This window comes from Rissa tridactyla, chromosome 1 (assembly GCF_028500815.1).
Source record: "Rissa tridactyla isolate bRisTri1 chromosome 1, bRisTri1.patW.cur.20221130, whole genome shotgun sequence".
Lineage (NCBI taxonomy): Eukaryota > Metazoa > Chordata > Aves > Charadriiformes > Laridae > Rissa > Rissa tridactyla.
Window position 1 is genome coordinate 32,261,281 of NC_071466.1, and position 23,641 is coordinate 32,284,921.

The 23,641-nt window shown below is 42.4% G+C and overlaps 1 protein-coding gene across 1 annotated transcript; it reads left to right on the plus strand.

Moving 5' to 3' along the window:
- The first annotated feature begins 214 nt into the window (after positions 1 to 214).
- On the plus strand, positions 215 to 5,144 carry C1H13orf42 (chromosome 1 C13orf42 homolog). Its single transcript, XM_054189185.1, has 3 exons — positions 215 to 628; positions 3,931 to 4,078; positions 4,903 to 5,144. The coding sequence occupies exons 1-3, from the start codon at positions 215 to 217 to the stop codon at positions 5,142 to 5,144; spliced, it is 804 nt and encodes a 267-aa protein (XP_054045160.1).
- The last annotated feature ends 18,497 nt before the right edge of the window (positions 5,145 to 23,641 follow it).

The window sequence follows — 23,641 nt, forward strand, 5'->3', positions numbered from 1 at the left end:
AGTAGAAAACACGCTTCTGCGATACCATCATCTTCACAATGTGTTAGGCTGAAAGCAATTTTTGCAGCAATAGGGGCTTTTTTACTGCTCATTACAGTAAGTGGCAAAATTTTCCAACTGTCGAGAGCAAGAGTAACAGCTGCCGATTACCAGATCTAGGGTTAAATTAAGGACCTGAAAGAGAAAAGGTATAAAGGGGAGGAAGTGACACACTATGTTCAAAAAGATCCATTCTATATTTCACCCTAACTCCCACCGAAGAAATGTGACAGATGACATCCCTTACTGTGATGGCACAGGTTCTGCAGTGAGATTGATCCGCAGCACTTCTATGTACGTCCTTGGAGGTGAGCAGGAAAAAGTTAGTGAACCACTAAAAAAATGCAAAAGTACAACCAGCATCGACTCTTGTTTCCAGCCAAAAGAGGAGGACAGAGACTGGATGTACTCTAAGACTCAGGACTGCTTGAAGTACTTACAGGATCTGTTAGCCTTGAGGAAAAAATATCTTGACAACATCAATAACTTGAAATCGATGCATATGGCTGCAGATTCCCCAATGTCCACAAAATCATCCAAAACTGGAAAGAAGTCATTTCTTCCACTTCCTTCCAAAGAGTCTTCTAAGGTAATTCCTAAGAGCTTTTGCCATGTGCTTGGTCTTAAGCCATGAAGCAATTAACTGTATGACCTATGTTGTTTTTCTGCTTTATTGGTCTCAGCTGGTTGTCTTTTTACTGTTAGATCATTTGAAATGCTGCTACATACCTTAAGATTCTTTCTGAGTGGTGTGAAATTAACTGTGAATGACTGCTCATGGAAAGAAATGTATATATCTATGTTTGTGTGGGGGGAGAGAAAATAGGAGAAGGAAAGAGGTATAAGAGTATGGGAAGTATCTAAAAACATGTTATGAAAGAGAGCGCTGTTCTCAGTACTCTGACAGGCTACTTAAGGGCCTCAGAATTCTCCACTATGGTTAATTATAGCTGTTAATGACTGACAAGCACAGTAATCTCCAGATTTACTGGCAGCCTTTTCATAGGCATAAAATTACTTACACAAAATAACTGTAAATTCATTGAAACAAATAGCATTTTTTCTGACTGGTCAGATAGCTTGTCAGTGCTACATTTAGCAAGCTCTACTGATAGGATGTAGAGCATAAGGAATTCTTAAGTGTTCCTTTCTCTGTTAATTAATAAGTTGGCAGGTCATTTTGAGGCAGTAAAATTCCTCACCCTTTACTGTAATAATACCACAAAAATAAAATTGAAATATCATCTTTGGTGCAGACTATTTCTATGTATCCTAGAGAGAAAAGCATTGCAAAGCTTCCTCCTGGTTGCAGTTTATAGATTGCATGTCACTAGAAGTTCAGTCATTAATATGACTTTAGGCTTGATTCAGAGAGGATAAAGGAAAGGATTGCAGCAGGTGGGGGGATCCGTTTAGGTAACTTGACCACGAACATGAATTTGACAGCAGACTCAGAGATTACCCAGTGCAGTCTTTAAACTGGATACTAATGGGCATGGTGGGAAGAAGGGATGTATGGCCGACTTACTGATTAGGCCAGGTAGACTTTACCAAAAAAGTTATTGCCACATTTGGATATTCTGTCACAGCAGAATGTCAATGGCTGAAGCTGAGCTCTGTTGCAGGCATTGCTTAACCAAAGGACAAGGCTCACGTGTTTAGGACTAGATACCACATTTTCTAATTTTACATTTTGACGCAATACCCATTCAGTCAGTGGGAATTTTTCATTTGCTTTTATTGGGCTTTATGTTGTCTTTTTAAGGCTTTGAATGGTGACTCTCAGAAGCTAGGAGTAATAGTAGGAAACAATACTCAGCTCAGTGGGCTGGAGAAGATAGATTTTATAAAGACATTACTATTTAAGGCCAGGGAAACATCCAAAGGGAATAACTTATGTATAGGAGAGTGGCCTGGTGGTGCCAGGTGCCAGGAGATGAATCTCAACACTATAGATACAGTCTGTGAACTGACTTTGTGCACCGTCACACCAGGATTGGCTTGAGGCAGGGGAGATTTACAGCAGAGCAGTACACAACTAACCATTATCAGGTTGGAAAAAATGAATGCAAAAGGGTACTAAGACCATGGACCAGGAGGGTGGGAGATAGATTCTGCACAACTAGGCTTCGTGTAGGGTTGTGAATTTCTGAGATTTGCCACTGAAAATACTGCTTAAGAAAAATGCCAAAAGCTCAACTTAGGTTTGGCAAACAAGTCAATCTCCCACAGGCTGAGGCTAAGAGTGCTGTCATCTGACTGTGGCCAGCTAGGTCTTATGTATGAACAGCCCTGGTACTGGCTGGCATGCTATCTCCACAAGCCATTGTCCCCTCAGGAGCAGGCAGGAATGTCAGCAGGATATGCCACCCGTATGAGTCATTCTTGCCGACACAAATGGCAGGGTCACAGCCGCACAGCCCTGGCTTTGCAAAAATTAAGGAGAGGACAAGAAGACTTCTAGAATAGCCAGAATACTCTGCTTCCTAACTACAAATTTTATGTTCACAGATTGCAAGGTTCGTCTTATCACCAGGCTTGAATGGTTTTGTCCCTAACTACCCATTTGTGTTAAATTATCTGTCAGTGGAAATTCACTTCTTTCTCCTACCTGCTGCATGATTAATGGGAAGGTACTTTGTCCAGGCAACCCTGTCCCCGTGGGAGGTTTAATCCAAAGATCCCTAGGACCTGGACTACATGTTGATTGTGGATTCAAAATTTGCCAGTTGGGTCTAGTGAGAGAAAAGAGAGGCGTGTCAGATGCTGGAAGTACACAGGCATTTCTTTAAAACGCCTTTTAACCAATAAGGGCTTAGTCATGATAGCAGTCATTATTTTCAGTAGATGTGTGGTAGCAGCTATCCTTTAGCACACTTCGGAGGATGTCAGTCAACCCATAATGTCAGGAGGGGGATAAGCTAGCTCATCTCTCTGCCTCCACAGAACAGGGAGCAAGCCGGTCCTTCAGAGATGTGGTACAGCATGTATCCTTTGCTTGCACATTTGAAACCCAAGGTAGCAATTTTCTGACTTGGTATTGCTGCCTGGCAATACACCTAGCTTGGACTGGCAGGGAGAATGTATGGCCCTTTATTAGGTAGAGCCTGGCAGGAAGTATTCATCCCACATGGACCTACAGAATTGCTCACCGAGGCTTTATGACTGCTTCAGCATTTATAGACAGGCATTTGCTTTTTTATCAAGACAGGCTCCTAATTTTAAACCCTGTGGCTTTCCTGTGGGAATTATCACAGTGTTGAATGACTCATATTTTAGCACACACAGTCCTTTTCCATTTCAAAAAGACTTCAGCAATTTAGATTTGGATTCGTTTCACCTAACCTAGGCATTTTAATAAGATGCTTAAATTAGTAACCGAGTTACCCCACAATCCCTCTTCAGCTAAGAGAAAGAGCTGCCTGCAGAGGGGAATTCAGCCTACCTAGGGTCTGACTCATCTTCTGAAGGTACTGGAGCCCTGCATTAATTACAGAAGGAACCCCTCATGACTACATTTCTAATGTGCGTCTCATTAGGTGCCTACTGCTAGGTAGAATAAATTTGAGTACAAAGCCCAGCTGTCACTTAGCCACCTAATTAAATGGCCTGATACAGGGATTCTGAGGGATTTTATAATACCTGGCTAGCAGTGCCCAAGCGGAAGATGTTTGGTGTTGAGCATGTAACAAGATGGATGTTTGTTAGACTGCTGTCCTGCTTTCTTTGACGACTGCAAACTGTGGAGTCGTCTGGACCTGTGTCCTTTTCTGACAGCTTGAATTATGGAATCAAATACAATTTTTGCAGCTTCCTTACACAGTTTGTTCATCAAGAAGTCATTGTGCCCACCCCCTCGCTAACTCCTTTTTCCCCCTATCTGATCAACAGGCATCCATGGAGAGAAAAGGCCCACAGTCCAGTTCAGACGTAAGAGAAGCAATAGCTTACTTCGACTCAATTATTGCGGACCTGGATTCAGAGAGGTGGCGGAGAGTTCCTGATGTGGATCTGCCAAATGTGGATGTTGATTTTGATGGTGCAGTATAAACCAGCCAAAATATGATTATTTTTGGTGTGCAGAGGATAGAGGGAGGAGTGGCATTGTAAGAATGTCTTTGTTTATTTAATGGGCACAGTTTTCCTCCAAGTTTTGCTTCCCAAATCTAGGACCATTACATGCAATATGTGAAACTACAGTAATACATTGCTTGTTCCCCATTGAAAGGATGCAACTATTTTATGCGTGGCCATTACATGAGCAAATGTAGTGTGTGTTGTGCTGGAATAGTGGTTGCCTTCTGCTCAGAGCTGAATTTTACCCTTTCATCCCTACCACGAACTGTATTTGGAAAACTGTAAAAAATATAAAGATATTTTTTTCTTCATCTGTTTTTCATTTTTCTCATTGAGAAATAGCTGGATGTTTTCTCTCCAACCAGAAAAAAAGAAGTCATTTAGAGATTAGGCTAAATAATGGTATGTTTCCACCAGAATGGATGGGATTGCCCAACTAAATGAAGATGTGCCCATCTGAGCTCATCATTTATCCTGTATAATCGGTGGAGAGAAATAGACATTTCTCTTCTTTGGTTTAGGCTAAGGTGGATACCTGAAACAGGTGAAATTAGCTGTGCCTTAAAAGTGTGTATAAAGGGACTAGCTCTGACATATGTATTTACACTGCAGGCATTGAAATACTAGATAAGATAAATCCCATCCCAGGCAACATCCTGCAGAGAAACCACATTGGTTTCTCAGCATTACCTCCAGGAAGGACCCAGCAGGAACCCTGTTCTCTCACTGTGCGTGTAAAAATATCATTGGCAAACTGTTAACACCAGATTATCTTCTGTCTTTCAGTTGCTACCAGCACAAGTGAACACAGTTTGCATTCAAACTGGATCCTTCGTGCTCCCCGGAGATACTCACAAGACACTGCCCAATCAGCAAAGGCTGCAAACCAGTCTCAAAGAAACAGCCAGCGGAGAACCACTGGCTCTAGGAAGAGGTTGGAAAGACATCCCATGTACTTGCCCAAAGCTGTGGAAGGGGCATATAGCACTTTAAAATTCAAGCCCAAAACACGTAAGAAAGAATATTGAAAGAATATTCCCTCTTCAGCTGAAGACAGGATGTATGAAATAAGGAATGTAAGACTTGCTTTTTTTTTTACCTCTGACCCATCTGTCACACTCTGGAAATGACATGTGCAGTCACTGAAGGTTCTTTGTGTCGGACATATTTTGAGCCATGGCTATTCCAATGTTGGACTCTTAACTCATTGAGTTCATTGTGCCTAACAATACTGCTTTGTCATTCAGCTTGGGGGGGAACTCCAACTTGACAAGCCTTTCTTCTAGTGCTGTTATTGAAAGCAATGATTCAGATATTGCTTGGTGCAGTAATTTTTCTTCTGACTCCAGCACTACAAAGTAATTCGGGCTGTTCAGCTAATACGGTGGAGCTTTTTGCACCAGTGCTTCAACTTGGGAGCAGTGAAACAGAATTTTCTCCTTTTTTTGGCTGTGAAAATTTATGTGTGCCATCACTGTCACTGTGATCTGAGAGTAAACAGCAGCACTGAGGTACAAGCAGGCTGCGGTACAAGCACATAAAGCCGCAATGAAGGAATCAGCATTAGAAACCTCTGTTTTGAGGAATTGCTCCAGTGTGTTTTGAAAAAACAAACTTATCTTGTACTCTGCTTGCTAATGGGAGTGGTTCTGTTCTGGGATACAACATCAAGGGACTCACTGAATGCAAAAACGTATCCAATTTTTTTTATATGGTTACACCGCCTGCTAGTTTTCATCTATTTTAACACCCAGTTGCCGAATCTAGACATCCCAGTGTACATTAGGAAAGCTTAATGTATTGGAGTAGAACGCGTCATGAATGAATTGGAGCAAAGGTTGTTCTCAAGGGCAGAAGGCAATTAGCAGACAAATCCACTGCATCAGCATTAGATTATACCTAGTATTTGGAATTCTGCTACTTCATCGTTAAAGACTACATATTACGAAGAACAGAGCCTAGAAGTGCTCTTAGAGGTGATATGCTTTCCAGGTGATACTTGGAATGGCTAAGACCCATACTCTGACTGTTTCCCACTTGTACAGCAACGTAAAAGTGCATAGAAAGTGACAAGAAGCTAGCACCCTGTGGAAATACTAGCCTATGGCCCTTCAGATAGGGCAATATAATTTTGTGTCACAGCCATCAGTCTGAGTCACATCTCCCAGCTCATGCTGTGTCTTAAGAATTTGCGAAGATGTTTGGGATCAAGCCTTTGCTTTCTCTGATTGTTTTCATCTGGTGTTCCATCAGTGGTTCACCGTGACAGGTGGATCACGGAAGCACCGGTATAACCAGCTGGTGATTCACTGGTGGTTTCTCGTTTCTGTGTTCAGTAGTTTTTGTGTCCACAGGCTTGGATAAATTTCCTAAGGCACTGGCCATCAGTATAACCCGTCTGATATATCATAACCTCCATGAGCCTTGTGCCCACCACACAGAACATTTGACGGGCGGCAATTCTTGCTGATTTGTGTTGCTAGTCTTTGGGACTGAGTTATTCAACCACCATTTCTGTCACGAGGTGGAAATACCTCTCTCAGATCTCACTGATCCAGGACACTCTGTCATGAGATAGGAGAGTGCCAAAACCCCCATATGTTCCTCCATTCAGAGCTGGCATCTCCTGTTTGATTAAAACATTTTGTTTCTTTTTCTAGTGGTGTTCCTGAAGGGGAGGGAAGAATTGTTTCTGTAGCACTTTAATTCTGGAGGTGCTTTGCCACTCTTCGTCTCGGCTGTATCCTCTTGAAAATGACCAGTTTAACCGTCATCATTGGTACATCTTCCTGAAGAGTTTAAATTAAGGTCTAGGTTTTGCTTCCCTGCTGTTGGTGCTTCTCACAATTAATCTGTATTCTGTATACAGACAGTGTTGCTGCCTTTGTACCTCCGCAGTCCTGTCCTGACTGGCCTGAACTGAACATCCTGTCTTTAAAACTGCTCTGCCTTTGACTTATCATCATTTAAGGCCAAAACCTGCACATTTTTGGCAACTGTGTCACCTTGAAACCCCTCTCCAAGCAGAATCTCACGCTGAAGTTGCCGAGGAACACTTTTCCTGATTGTGTGGTCACCTTTTTACTACTAGAACCTGCAACATGGATGGATGCTGGCAGAAAACCTCACCGTCTTTTTCAGTTACTATACCAGAATTAGGCTTGTGCATAATTAAAATACTGATGAAAGAAGAAGAAAAGAATTCCAACGGTGTTCTACCCTGGGCTGTGCTTCACGTTCATAGTGCCAAGGTTTTACTTATTGGAGTAATTGAGCTTTTTGCTGTTGTTTTGAGCATGCACCGTGATGTGCAGAACCAGACTGCTTCAGCGTGTTTGACCTTCCCTGTGACTTCTTGTCTGTCCTTGTAAAATGGAGATACCTCTGGTCATCTGCTGTGACAGAGGGTAAGGGTCCCCCTGCTGTCCAGCACACAAACTCCAATGTGAAATATGTGCTTGCTTTTATGAGTAAGACAGAGGTTGGAAAAAAAGCTTTGTAATTTTGGTATGGGTTCTGTGATTTATTTTTTCCCCCTGTTCTTAAAGTTCATTTCAAGCCTGTTAACATCTTAGGAAATTTTATTTAAGCAAGTGAAATAAAGCAGCTTTTCTCTGAGAGCATTTTCTACCTCCTATCCCATAAATGCAGGCATCTTCCTTCTCCTAGCATATTAGCCCTTGTGAGCTCCTCACTGGACACGGCTCAGGTCCAACAGAGCTAACACCGACTCACTCTAGGCAGCTTTCCTCGCAGTTTCCAGAAGCGGTTGGTTGCCCTACAAAGGTGCTCCTCGGCTGCTCTGAATTATTCCCCCAAGGCCTTTGGAGGCAGAGCTCTCTGCACTGACGCTAAAGGGACTCTATCTGCCTTGGGTAGGCCCTCTAAATGACCTTGCTGCACCATGCAGTTATTTTCAGGCATTGCAATGTTGAAATTATGCACCTACAATAGGTGCTCTGACAATGCAAATCGTACAGAAGAATTATTCATGACGAGCAGAGCTCTGTATGACCTAGATCCCTTGCAGAGATTATTAGTGAGCTCTCCCAGTCGTGCCCCCAGGCCCTGATAATGAAGTGCGTCAACTAGGAGATCTATCAATCAAGGCTGCTGTGTGCAAGTGTTTCCCGCAGCACTGATCCCCAAAAACTCTTTTCCAGAGTGCACTGGATTAATAGGGAGGACTTTCAGGAGAGCACCTCTGGCTCAGCTGACGTACCGGGGCATTTCAAGTTCCTTTAGCGAGTGTCATTGCTGAGCACTAGCTCTGATGGGGCTCTGGCTATTAATTTCTGTGCTGTCACATCCACAGCTGTCCATGAGAAACTAAAGACACTATACAAGAATCCAGTAACCAAAGAGAGATGAAGTCCGTTGAAGAAATCATGTCCCGGGGGACTCAAAATCATTTTGTCCTTTTACGTTGAGCACCTCGGTATAATCATGATGCACAAAAGTGAGCTGAAATTGTAAGCATCTTTGGCAGAAACAGAAGAAATATAGGCAGCTAGTGGAAAGTTGGCAGCTGGACAAGGTGTTCACTCTGGTTTGAATCTCCCAGTGCCATAAAGTTAGAATGAAGGCAGCAGGTGTCAGCACCGCATTAAGTAATGCAGGAAGTCCCCCAAGGTAATGCATAGCAAAGATATATAGTTACCTGCTGCTTTGGATTGAATGGGGTGTATGAAAAATATTCAATTAGCACCAGTGGTTGTCTTCAAAATTTTCACAGGGGTAGGGACAGTTTGTAGCTCTGCTTGGGCAAATTCAGGAGAGCATCTGTTGTGCTTTTGTGGCAGAGCAGGTCCACAAGGAGACGAAAGCAGCGTGAAGCTGGCCAGTCACAGCAGGCTGTGTTTAGGGGACTTTTGCCACCTTTTGGCCCTATAGCTCTGGGTTATGCCCATGATAAAGTGGAACCAAGTTGCATCAAGTTAGTGGAATGACACTTGACTTATTTTGAGTTTAATGGCTAGAAAATCGTGTTGTTCTGGAAGAATTTGAGGTCGGATCAGAACGTATGAACCCAGCTGCTTTAGAACGGCCTGAGAAGGCAGAGGGTAAAGTCTGTTACTTGATTAGCAGTAATTTAGTGCATGGTAAAAAGTATTCTACTAACAGGCTTGTCATATTAAAAAATCAGCCATCTTTTTAAAGGCAAGACCAGGCATCATCACCTCAATGGCTCATGCTGATTATGATACCCTGACCCCTTTCAGAAGATGAGGTGACCTACTAGAGAAAATATGAAAAAAAACCCTTGTGGAATGAAAAGTGATGTGTTCCACCCTTTTATTAAAGTGAGGCTGAGAAGGGAGCAAGACCTCACCAAGAAGCCTACGGCCACTGCTAGTGAGGCGCTGCAAGTGCCACCAAAGTGAAATGTGTGAGTGAGCAGAAAACTTTCACGAGTAAGTGATGGGGACTGTCACATAGAGCAACAGCTCTTGAAGGAGATTTCTAGAAAGGTAGCTAAAACTGTCCCTTGGCCACACGGTGGCAGTTCATTCCTAGCTATTCTGCAGCCCTCCTATTTCTCTGATGAGCAAAAGAGAACTGAGGATAAAAGGGAAAGGGGGAAGTGTTTTGTCCTGCTTCATCAACAGACGGTCGGTCTGTGTGTGTATCTTTTATCCACTTCTAGGCTCCTTAATTCACAAGCATTTTTTTGGAAGTTTCCAATTAACATTAGTTATTTAAATGAGTTTATTCTTCCAGGGAGATTATTTCCTTAGGAAATAAATAACCGTGACATCATAGGAGACACTGAAACCTCGGTAAATCGTGTCTGAGACGCTGACCACTTGCCTCTAACTGTGTCTGGAAACAAATGGACAAAGTATTGTCATCGCCAGAAACAATACACTCTTAGGCACAGAAAATACGAAGATGTATTAAAAATAATAAGCAGAGGATCTGAAGATTCAGAAGTTCAATCTTGAGATAGGCCTGAGCTAAGAGTTTCTGACCTGATTCTGAAGTTCCTTCCAAGGCCCAGGAGAATCAATATATGAGATTTCCAGCTTCTTGGGGCCTGTAATGCTGTTATTCCAGAATTTGCTAATCTAACCAGCTCAGTTAGTCAAAAAATAACCTACTCCTGCATCAGCTGCTCCTGTGTCTTCCAGGGGTATGTTTATATTTAGTGCATGCACACTAAACTTCTTGGGTTTTTTTTTCCTTTGTTTTATGCCAAAATACTCATTTACAGAAAAAAAAAAAAGGAATATGTCTTTGCACTGGTTATGACTACACATCAGCAACAGGCGTTTGCATTAATTCAGATGATTGTATGGTCCCAAAGTGTTCAGATTCACGAGGTTCTCTGCATTAATAAGGCCCAGGTATAACATCAGCGCTGGGACTGCTCAAATGCAGGCTCTTAGTCTGGGCTTGTTTGTGGTTTGATATATGACACTGTGTCCTTGTTAACTGACCAATGCAGTACTGTTGTCTTCAGAGACTTACATGGGGAACAGCAAAGGGAGAGGGGGGTTGATCAACAATAAAATACTCCGTGCTGTTCCTAAGTTAGAGCTAGCTTTAGTATCACTTCACTGTAGAGAACTGATTCATCACATTCTTACCCTTCAATAGATTCACTTTTCAGTTTCCAATACGCAGAATTAATTTTTGCCCCCCTCATCTCAACCCTATAGGCCTTTGCTGTGCCAGGAAAGTGAGCAGTTCAGTGGAAGGGCTCCAGTGTGAGCAGAGCTGACCCATAATTACAGCTGAATAAACTGAAGCGAGCATACTCAGGGCCAGATTTGCAGTCGCCCTTAGTGGGATTTTCAAAAGGCACGTAACTAGCATCAGTGGGAGTTAGGTGAGTCTGACAATTGCACTGGTGCCTGACTGCTTTTGGAAAAGATGGTCTGGAGCCAAGCTTGAGCAGACACAGCTCCATTTCTAAGAATTAAATTAGACTCACAAGAAGGCCAGAATCAGCCCATTCTGGCTGCTTCTAAGCCCACCAATGTTAAGTCCTTGAGTGGTGTAATTCTGAAAGAAAGGGTTGTCCCACACCTCTGTCAGGTTTCTGCAGCCCTTGCTGCTGTCTTCCTGCAGGGCTGCTGGTGGTTACTGATGCTCCCATGTGACTCGGGCCCTGAGGAATTGTTGATAATGTTCCTGGAAGTGCAATTACTCACAAAACCAGAATTTCTATGAATGCTGTGTGAATACGAGAAATGCTGCTGCTGTCATATTCACACAAGTATGTCCCAAGGCTCGTGCAAAAGTGCCCCTCTGCCAGGGGATACTTGCACATGACAACATGACATTTTCCGCAGACAAGCTCTTACGGCAACATCCCACCACACTTACCGTTCCTCAGGAGAAGATTTCAGACTTGTTCTACTCTGAAGTGAGATATGAAAGATCAGAGTCTGATCTGCTTCACTATGGTGGATCTGGAGCTCGTCTGTCGAATTCAAGGGGCTGACGGGGAACAGAAGGTGGGAAGAAATGAAATAACCTAGGCGTGAACCCAGGACGAAAAGATTCAGTGCAAGTATTGTCTTTTTAAATACAGTATTTTGTCTTTCTACTTCTTGTATGTTATGATGGCAGGACTTGCCAGGTGCAGTTGGTATGCAACTTGTGGAGAGTATGTGGGCAGCTGAGAGGCTGGTCAGGCAATGGACTGGACTTGGCTGGCTAGACATACCCTGGGACACCTACAGATGGATGGCATCTGAGCTGGCTTAACAGCAGCACTCAAAGAAGTCAGCAGTCTACTCCCAGAATCTGTAGATTTCAAAACTGAGGCTACTCTACCAGAAATATCCCCCCCCGCCTCCCCACCCTCACCCCCCATCTCCTGTGCAACTTCATGTTTTCTCCTTGAAACACTCCGATTCAGACTCAGGCTGACAAAAATACTTTTCTCTTTCTTTTCTTCAGAGCAGTGTGCCCTGCTCTCCTGGGAAAGGATATATAGAAAAGCAAACGCTGGGGCTTACATTTGGGTCTCAATCCTGTGTACCATGGCTTCTAGACATTCAAAACTGATGTACTATAAAAAAAGAAACGAAGAAGGAAAGAAACTCACAGTTGGTGTGCCAGAACAGCAACAAGCAGGAGCAACTTGGTTGCTGCAAAGAGACAAGAGCACCTGCCTTGCAGAAGCTGTAAGCAGACAGCCAAACATGGTAAGCTTCTTTCAGTATCACTGTTTAAAATGAAAATATGCGGCGAGAGAACACTTTAAAAAAAAATTCAATAGCAAGCTTTATAAGTCAGATTTAAATGCCAATTGCTGCCTGGTTTTCCCAAACAAAACAGTTGCCTTTCACTCAAGGATATGAGTGAATGGATATGAGATCCATTAATTTCCCTTCTTTATTCTGTCAATAGTTTAGCCGTATTAGTTCTAAAAGGATTCAGATTACCCAGAGATGATTTTCTTGTTACTGTCTTTAATTACACTCTGGCTTCAAAATTTACTATGTTTTCTTTATCAAAACTTGAATTACTGATGTGAAGAATTCAGGGCCAGGGGTCAAAATGAGCAGAGCTATTAAAAAACCAAATATACACAAAATAAGGGCATTGTTGTTTTCTTTAGAGGCTTGCTATTACATCTTAACTAGCATTTTGAGAGCTCTATTTTTCCCCTTTTATTCCATGAGGTATAATATGTTAATGTTTTTCCTCCCTTTAGTACGTATTTATCAATTCCTGTCTGAAATCTCTTACTATAGAGAATTTTGGTAAAGAGACCTGCGAAAAAACTGGAGTAAGTATTTTATTCTCTAGAAGAGGAGTACTGGTTGTGGTTGGGGACTTTTGCAATGGGGCCGAAGGGGGTTAAAATCTGATTACGTGGTGAGGAGGATTATCAATAGAATTGAGGCCCCCATAGCTCTGCGCCTCACCATTATAATTAATGCTGAGCAGCCTGTGCCAAAATTCCGTGCTGAGTCATATCCCTGTAGAAGTTGTGTGGCTTGTGCTCCGTGCAAATCAGGAAACAACTCAGAAAAGGCAAAGGCATCCCACATCAGCAGTGGCAGATGCATTTGCCTGTGAGATTAATAATGCCTTTACCTATTGCCAGGTTCATCTTTCCCCTCTGGGATTTCATTTGTTGCGTATCATAAACCAGACTCCTTCCTTTGGACCCGCTCCTTTGCAACCTGCATTAGAAAGCGCTGAATGGCTGACAGAGGCCCTCTTGGCTCGCTGGTGACCCACCACCCCTCTCTTGGCTGGAGGAGAACAGCAAGCCAAGGCCATACCAAATCCCAATGACCCTTTCAAAGGAGGTGGCTGTTGACTGGAAGGGTTTCCTGACCCAGTGAAGGGGCCTCTGTGCAAATAACCCCGCGCTGGCGCGTGGGCTGGGAAAATCTCCATCGGAGGAAACTCATGCAACTTGCCTCTCCGTGGCCCTGTTTCATTAAGAGGAAGGATGATTTTGTTAACAGACCACAGAAAGTACATTTACAGCTCAAAAAAACCTCATAAATTTCACAGCATGCTATTAACAAAGCCCATTACTTTTTGGGCATGGTCTTGTTCAGCAGAAATTTTAAATAACAGGCGCATGGCAATGGACGACTTAGAAATGCCAATACTTATGGAAAAATGCGTAGTGAGCTCTCTCACTAGTAATTTTTGAAACAACGGTTTCAGCGGCTGCTGGGTGGCTTGCATGGCACACAGCTCTGTTCCTCAGGAAAGAATTTCCATCCCAATCTGCATTGCTTGCCTTAATTATTAATATGAAGACTAAACACAGACAGATGGCAAAATAAACTCTGTTAGGTTGGTGTGAATCTGAAGTTCCTTCCACCAACATAACTGGGAGCAGATCTTGAGCCAAAACATATAGAAAGCTCTTGATGTGAGTCTGAGATGTCACAGTTCGCACAAAAAAGATCCGAGAGTCAAGTTCTTGGCCTCTGGGGCCCGTATATCAACCCAGAGTGAATGGTGACATTTGTAGAGATTTTCTGGCTCTCTTCAGCATGCACACACATGCTTAGGTTGGGCCTCACACTCATTTTTGTCTGGATCTGGCAGCTTGCTTTCTATGCTGAGCCGATAGTAGTTTTGTCTTTCAGATGTTTACATGTGTTGTGCCTGCAAGCACGCCAGAAACACTCAGGCTGTTCTGCCTGGGCTCTGATTTTCTGCTCTCAGCCTCTGAAATGGGTTTGCACACAGTGTGTCGTATTCCTCCTTTTCCCCCCAGTATAACTGCATTTCTTCGGTAGTACCTTATTGCATTAATGCCAGGAGAACAGGAAGAAAAATTTAATGATAGATGTAGCCACAATACAAGAGGATACAGGGAAAGGGGACTGACTGATTTAAGCATTTGCTATTAGATATAAAGAAATGCGCACATGTGAACTCTTCTGGACAGGGTGCATAGGCTCATATTCAATCTGTATAACTCTAGCTGGGATGATTCTTACCAGCTGAAGTCTTATGCATCTAGTATAAGCCATGCCTTGGCTCCCTGCGCGGTCACCAGAGGCTGACAGCCGTTCATCCAGGCTATTCCTCTCGGGGGTAGGATGGGTGGGATGAATCACCTTCTGAAAATACCTTTCTCTCACAGCCTGTAAAAGGCCTCCAGGTAATTAGCCCCTGACTACATGCATGACTTTTAGCAATTCAAAGGCAGGTGAAATGAATCACGAATCTTTTCTTTGCAACATGTATGACATCTTAGAGCAATGTGCCATTCAGCCTGCCTGCTACCCAGAGCTGCTCAAATCCAGTGCTCTTGATTGTAGGTGGAAAGGAGTCATATACTTAAGCACACTGTGGGTAGCCTGAATATACCTCTGTCCCTTCCTCTGCAGTTTTTTATGCTGCTTTGATGATGCTTACAGGGCCATCAGAAAAGAATTGCAAATTAGATCAACCTCAGTAGCTGCACCGGGAAGATATTTGAATTTACTACTGTCTGCTTTATGCCGTTGGCATCTCAGATCTAGAAAGCAATCATGACAGGACCTGTCTCTATCAGGAGTTTCACTAGGTAGGTAAGAGTGACATTTAATGTAGGGAAGGGCACTAAGAGATGAGCATTCAATCTTGAATGTTCCTTGTGTAGAGGGAAATATTGCCTATCGTAATAGAGAGGGAAATATTGCCTATCATAATGGAGTAAGTCAAGGTTTTCCAAAACTTGTAGTGATTTTAGGTGTTCAGCTTAAAATAGAATCATAAAATCATAGAATGGTTTAGGCTGGAAGAGACCTTAAAGATCATCTAGTTCCATCTGCCCATGGGCAGGGACACGTCCCACTAGACCAGGCTGCTCAAAGCCCCATCCAGCCTGGCCTTGAACACTTCCAGGGACGGGGCATTGACAACCTCTCTGTGCAACCTGTTCTACTGTCTCACCACCCTCATAGTGAAACATCTCTTCCTGAACATACCAAAATATACCAAATACTTCGTGGTCACATCCTTTGAAGTATTTCAAACTAGGTATCCAAAAACTACTTTTGAAGCCTTGGTGGTAGCCACTCCTCTAAACTGATGCCATCTTTCTTTCTTTCTTTCTCAGTCTTTCCCTGCTCCCACTGGGCCGGAGATTCTTTCTTATGCAGGTTTTTGTAGCATCTGACACACGAGGACCAGGGTCTTGTCTGTGACCTCTGGAAGTTGCCCAAGTACAGAAGATGCAGAGGGAAGCAGGCTACACACACACTCTGAGGAACAATTGTTTGTGGCCTTCTGGCTAATTTTCTTATCTAGAGCATCTGTGGATGTTCTTTTTCAACAGGAGAGGAGAGCTCTGCACTGACTTGAAAATGCTTAGGATAAACAAACATAAGAGATAAGACTCTCTAAAGAGATAAGGCTAAAGAACTACATTTTGTTTTCTCACATGGCTTTTTTTCCCACTTGTGTTTCTGTTTGAGGAACCATACCTCCTGGAGAGAGCACAGAAGAACCCCTGCACGCCCCTGTATTCCCCTCAGCCCACCACTCCAAAGACCTCCCTTGACAGGGGTTGATTCAATTTCTTTATTCTTCTGTGGAAATTGCTTTTATAAAATCAAAAAGTTTAGAGACTGCTGTGCCCTGCTTTCTGGTTCTCCTGTGTTCAGCCCTATCACTGACAGGGTCATTTTCGGACGGAACTAGATTGGATGTTTTCCCTGTGTGTTACCTGAAGTCATTATCTTCTGTATTTTTCAGAACGCACACAGGAATTGAAAACACCTTCATGACTTATGCTGCGTATGATGATGTTACTGATTCGAGAAGCCTATGGCACGCTAAATAAATACAGTTTGTTACTTCTCTATAGCTTAGAGAGCACTGGCATTTTTCCCAGTGCCTCCTGGCAGACCTTGCTGTCATACCAAGATGTCGGCTTGTGGCAGATCTGCCCGTAACCTCTCTCTGAGGGCAAGAGGGAATCATTTCCCATCCCAGGGTAATCCCCGTGACTATTTGTCCTGCAGTGTGTAAGTGGAAGTGTTTAGGCCGGGTTGGATGGGGCTTTGAGTAACCTGATCAAGTTGAACATGTCCCTGCTCATTGAAGGGGGTTTGGACTAGATGAAGGTCCCTTCCAATCCAAACTATTCTATGATTCTATGGTTCTGTGATCTTCGTTGGTGTTTAAGACCTATCCACTCGCAAAGAGGCAGCATTGGTTGTTCGTTTGAAGATCGGGATCTATTTTCTGTACAGGCGAGCGTATTTCTGTGAACATCCCAGAAGTACACTGTCACAGAAATGCCCACTGTTGTGGGCAGTGGGAATCATAATAGAAATTAATGGTTGCTAATCTTAGTCTTATAGCTTTAACTTGGTCACATCCAAATAGCTGTGGTTATGCAGCTGGTGCCTGTATGCAATGACAGATACTCTATAAATACCATAGACAGCAAATAATTGAGATAGCATTTAAAGTGTCAGGTGAACATCGTATTTTGGGGTTTATAATTTTATAGTGGGTGTGGAGGCACAACTTGCTTTCCCAGCTTTTAGTAATATAATTATAAAATTGCCCGGTGTTTCCATTTCAGAAAGACACCCGTTTTCTTGCACTTTCCACCCCCCACCAGCACATGCACACAGAACCTTCACAGTTTGAATCATTTCTACTCTGTATGAAATTCTGAGCCAGATGTTGAATGCAATTCTTCTGGTGTAAATCTGGAATTGGTATGCCTTGACTAAAATTCTTTGAGATTTACAAAGTTGCAGGAACATAAATCATTATTAAATCTGGTTGTAATTGTCCCTTATATGGCATATTTTATATAAAATAGTCCTGTTGATGAGCTAGGTAACAGCAGAAATGCAGGTTGAGCCGGAGGGAGAAAAGATGCTTCATCAATAAATTTAAAAAATGTAAGGATATCAGATAGAATAATTTACTTAAGCCATTAGGCCACAATATGAAGCTGTGACTGCTTTTAAATCAGGTAACCTAGAGTCTGGTGCCAAAATTCTTCAGTAGTGAAGTGACAATGGAAATTTTTAATCAAGAAGTGGAGTGTAAAGGGGGAGAGAAGCATGTAGTATTGTTTGTGCTGCACGAGTTTAACAGCCCAAAGAGGAAAAAAAGGGTGGACACAAATCCAGAAAATGGAGCCTTTCATAAAGATAATGACGTGCATTCAATGATTTACGGAAATGAGGAAAATTGCTTACAATTTTCTCTGCCAGTTTGGAGGTTTTTTTCATCTACCAGAAATATTTTAGAGATAACACACGTTACAGTCGTGAAGCTTAAAGAGGGATGGAGATGGATGAGTTGGATTGTCCTTTATCTTGCCATTCACGCAGGGCAATTGTCTGTGGGCTAAATCACGCCAAGTGGCTGTATTTTATACAGGTGTAAATGACTGAAGGGTACTTCTCAAGTGTGATTCAGCTGTCATATTTTAGATGTCTATTTTCAGATGAGATGAATTGCGCTGCAGAAATGCCCGTTTCTTCTTATTGCCTGTAAAGGGAGCCTGGGGTGACCAACTCAGATAATGGGAAAACATAACAAAAATGTGTAAGAGAGCATTTGAGAAAGAATGTATGAGCATGTAATGAAAGAACGCATCATCACTCTTTCACAGACTGAAGCAAAATGAATATTGCATGCACCACTACCATCTCATGTTTAGTAAGTGCTTATCTTTCAGCCTTCATGTTATCTGAGTGTATCATGTTAAAACAGTCTACCAAGATGATTCATGTCATACACAGGAACATGAGCACACTCACATATGTTCTTCTCTATGCTATTCCCTAGACAGCACAAGATGAAGCTTCTCAGGAGACAAAGAACTGTTCAACGCTGACGTGAAATTGAGAAAAGAAATCCTATTGGGATATCGTGCAAAGTGTGTGAAATTAAGGCAAGGTGGGAGAACATCCTCTTTACCTCCTGTAGAAGGACCAGAATGAGCTATGGATCTCAGCAGCACAGACACTTTCCCACGAGGGAGGCAGCCTGCTGAATATAAATATTGTAGGCAGTGAGTCACTGAAGATGATGTCATTGATTTATGCAAGGATTGCAGAGTTTGGATTTGGTGGGAGAGGTTTTCTTGTCTAAATGCAGCCAGACCATGATATGCAGTGAGTTTATTTTCTTCTGATTTTAGTAGAGCTGTTGCTTAACTTTCATCTGTATGGTGGAGTGCGTTGGGTTATCTGCTCAGGAAAAATATGTATTCTGGGTCTCCTTTTGTTTCTTTCAATTATTTTGTGTACGTTTTGTCCTGAAAGGAGGTTGGTTTTTCAGCAGTTATATAATTGCTGCGGTTGCTTATACAACCAGAGGAGGAGGAGGCAAGAATTGTTTTCAGCTAGCTTTCCAGAGAAGTGTCTGGAGAGAAAAAAATGCAACACATCTTTGATAGATGGCGTCAGATGGGACAGTGATGTTTGGAAGGACGATGAAGAGGAGGAAACAGTTCATTCTCTGTCAGAATGATAACTCCTCAGATTTTAGATGTGAACTACTGATGTCTGCCTACTACCACCACTGGTATTTGTACACACACACACACATATATGTATACTGGCTAAAACAGGATCTCAGTTTTAAGGATCGTGGTTCTAGAACATGACAGAATTCATACGCAGTATGTATTCATATACATTCCCAGATGTGCCGCAGTTCAGCGGGTTTTTTTGGGACTGTCTTTGGCTTCTTTTTGAACTCTTCCCCTGGCAATTAGAAAATAACTGCACTTTGGTCAGCCACAGAATTTCAATAGGCTGAAGCAGCCAAGTTACTGCCATTTCTACCAAGCCACATAACTCCTACTATTGCTTTTCTGGGTTCATGAGAATATTTGTAATGAAGAAAGCGTCATCTCGCAAGTCACTGAGGTAGCCTCCAGCACTATACAAAGGAGTTTTGTACAGCAATAAAAAACATGTTTGCATTATTATGTGCAGGATCTTTTTCTGGCTGCATTTTCACAAAACTTGTTTTCTGGACTTACTACAGTCTCCGTAAAACCGTGTTGTGGGCAGAAGTTTGGCATTGGAGAGCAGCTTCAACATGATAACTAAGGTTTCCTGATGTTTTGCTTTTGTATTTACTTTGGGAAATTAAAATAAATTTGATCATTGCTAAGTTACATGTGACAATACCTGGGTTCAGGCAGGCAGATTTCATCTTCCTTGTGCTGCTTCATGGCTCTCCCTCGGCACACCAGTATGAACTTGTTGCTTTCACTTTGTTAAGGTTGCATTCACCAAGAACAGGACAACGTATGTGCACATTGTCACAAGAACTGAAAAAAATCACTTAAAAAAATCACTTCCAGCCTTCTTCATAGAAATATTTGAAACCACTGCATTAGCTTATGTTTCTTTCCTTACCAGAATAAAATAGCTAGCCACATTTTCAATTCATTCTTTTGGTGAAAGGTGTGACAAAAGCATTTCTGCAGGCAAGGTAAAATGAAGGTTCACTGAAATAGTTCAGATTTCCTAGAAAATCTGAAAACAAAACTGTTTTCTATTTTCCCATAGAAATCACCTCATGGAAAAGTTTGACAAGTTTCTACAAATCAATTTTGTTAAGATATTTTGTTTCGTGGAAAATAAAAATAATTCTTTATTAATTGACTGGTGCTCTGGGACCAGTTTATTATAGATAAATAAGGCTTCTGAGGGTACAAAGTGCAGAAAGGCATCCAACACCTTCAGTAAGATTTTTTTATATCAGCACCACTTACACCTCTCAAAATCCTCTCCTTGTGCTTAGTGTCTCTATTGGTTAAGACCTGTAAGGTCTTAACCTTAAGACCTCTACAGGTTAAGACCTGTAACTTATTTTTGGTCCTGTTTATCCAGAGAAGCTTTGGGCTGAAGACAGAAGATTCTGCTGTGCATTTCCTTCCCATGCCGTGTTCGACAAAGCGGTAAGGCAGCGTACTCGGTTTGAACATGGAACTCAACCTTTATTTCAGAGAAATAAGTCTATGGGCTGGCTCTTTACCTGGCACAAATTGCCCCAGCCTACTCTGAAATTGATGCAGATAGATAGACTGACTTTTTTTTTTTGCAGATTTTTTCTTACCTAATGTTGGAAAGCAAGGAACACCACATTGTTGACTTGATGCCTGTTTTAATATACCTGGGAAATGAAAACCAGCTCACTCAGTATCCCCAGAGTGAGATGTGCTTCAGGACTGGGAGGCTGGAGCTCTGTGATCTTCATCATTAGTGTTTAACAAGGGCAGATGCTGAGACTGAAGCAGAAGCCTGGCATCTGTGGAGTCACAAATCTGTCTGAAAGTAGAACAGAAGTTTGGTCAACTGAGGACCCATCCTATAGTCAGTGGGGAGAAGGAGATCTCCAGAATACCCTCTTCAGAGGTTCAGAGTTTGGAGCACATGTCAGGCTCTTACAGTACCTGTCTTATCCCTTGACTACAAAGGAACTTAGAGTGATGGTGTCCTTACATTAAGTGTGATGATGCCCCTACATTAAGCGCCTTAATCTGACATCAACAGTGCTTATATAAACATTGCCCACCTGAGACCTTTCCCCAAGACAATAGTAGCAGCAGGGCCTTCTCCCAAGGTGGGAATGAGAAACAGTGTTGCGTATCATACAGTGTGTCTTTCAAAAAATGTTTTCTTTTCCTTTTGCATCAGGATATCAGTCTTCCCTTGTCTCCCCCATCCACACACATCTGCAGACATACATTGTGGCATTATCTTACATTTCTTTTGGAAGAGGGCTTTTTAAATCTTTATTCATATTTTTCCTTCCTTCCTTCAGCTGTAGATCAAACAAGCAGATATGAATATTCAGAAGTTCATAATAGGAATATGGAACCCAGTGACCTGATTAGATAAATATTTTGGCATCATCCATATACCATTTACCTTCCCCGTTTTCAGCAGGAGAAAATGCATCATCAACTTTTGTTCTCAAAGCAAAAGGAGAAAATTCATTTAAATCATGGAGAAACCAGTCCATGATGAAGCTCAGAGTTATCTTTTTACTTCTTTCTTTGTGGAATGAAAGCAGGGAGAGGAGAAGATAAACAAATAAACCAACCAAAAACTAACAAACAAAAAGTGAGCAACTTAAGCTTTTGTGAATATATGCTTTATAGATAAAGAAATGTGATACAGAGTATCAGCTCTTCTGGAGATTTTTTTCTTGTTGGTGCTCTCCATTCCCAAGCACCCAAGATCCTAAATATCATGTTCTAGTATGATCAGATTCTCTTTGCATTGTCATAGCTGCTCACAGTGAGAGCTTTAGTGCTGACTTCAGTGGGAGCGAAGATGGCTTACCAATGACACACTCATTAATGCATCATTACAAAGATGTTAGCTCCATCCTTGTTCATAACAGTTTCTTTTGACACACCTTGTCCATCTCTCCATGAAGATAACAGTTGTTTATTAAAATGTCTGGAAAACCTTCCAAGTGTCTTTGCTTCTGCTCCATGGAACAAGTCCTGCATTTCTTGTGTCATAGTGTGGGGACTGGAGATGATGGGTTGCAGTAAGGGCAGGATATGTTTCCTAGCAAGCCTTTAGGGTGTACAGAGCTCTTCCTAGATGGCTAGTGGTGGTCTCCTCCTACTCCGTGGCCAGATGCAATAGCCAAATTCATAAGCGAGCTGATTGTCTGCATCTAGGGCATGGAAACAAGGAGAGAACATAATGTGGCTGATGAATGAGATATACCTCTCTTTCTGGGGGATTGTGATAAGAAGAAGCCATGGTTGTATCTCAGCCTGTGCCGGAGGCTTTACTCAGTTGTTTACACTAGCCTATTATTGCAGCCTTCCTTCCCAAGTGTATCCGTCTGTTGGGACAAGTACTACTAGACGTGTCTAAAAAATATTAAGCGTTGCAAGATTGTGCTGTTTCTATCACAGACTGGACTGGGAAAGTGTAAAGGAGAAAAATGTGTGCGTTGGTAGTGTCATTGGCCCACGCTTTTGTTTAAAGGATGGATGATCTGGTTGGAGTCCATGAAATACATGATGTACTTGTTCTCCACCAAGCTTTGCAGCGTGGCATAACTAGAGGAGCTGAAGGTGCAACTCCCTGACGTTGCACCCCATGATGTGACAAGGAACCTTATCCTGATGAACCAGTGGCACCTGGCAGAGACAGAGCTTTCAAACTAGCTGGAGCGGTAAAGGGAAGAGCTCAGGATATTTTCCAAGAATTCAGAGGCAGAAAAGACAGATAACTTGACGTATGCCATGCTGCCGAAACACATCAGCTTAAGGAATCAGTTTAAAGAAGGGGAAAAGGTGGATGCAGATACTGCAGGTTCCTTTCTTTTCCTCTGCTTATGGATTTTCTAGTATATTTGATCTTAAACTTTGCAGCTCCCACTGTTACAGAGCAGTCCCAAGTATCAGAGCAGTCCCAGAGCAGTCCCAAGGTATCCTTTTCCTCTACATGATGAATTACAACACCCAGAGCATACAAGCATCATCAGGGACCCTTACATGATGATGGGGAACAGATGGCTGCACATGAAGAACAGTCCTTGCCTGGGATCTCCAGCTATGAGTCGCATCATAAAATCATGCCTGAGTACCACTGATACAAAGCTTTTCAAAAGCAAACCCTGTTACCAAGAAGTAGAAGTAGTTCGCAGCAGGAAAGGAGGGCATTTGTGGCATGTGCACTGTTTTGGTTTCCATCTGGAATATGCCAACTCAGCAAAGTCCCACCCAACACTTGCTGAGCAAAAGCTTTTTAACTACTCCAGTCGGAGGTGTCTTTACTCAGTAAACATACTATGCTGACTACTTTGCATGTGTTTGTTTGTATTAGAACTCTGAGCTTCAAAACTTGACTGCACAAAATGGTGACCGTGAATTTGGCGTTACTTCTACAAATTTATGCCTTTATTTGTTCACTTGAAAATAGGGGTTCAGAGAGATTCTGTGATTACAGCTAAACTGGGAGGCACAAGGGTGCTCCTAAATTCCTGGGTGCAGATCTATATCCAATTCCACAACACGTCATCTCCCTCAGCTCCTCACCCCGCCCCAGCTCACTGCTTTCCATAGGCAGGAAAAATCACT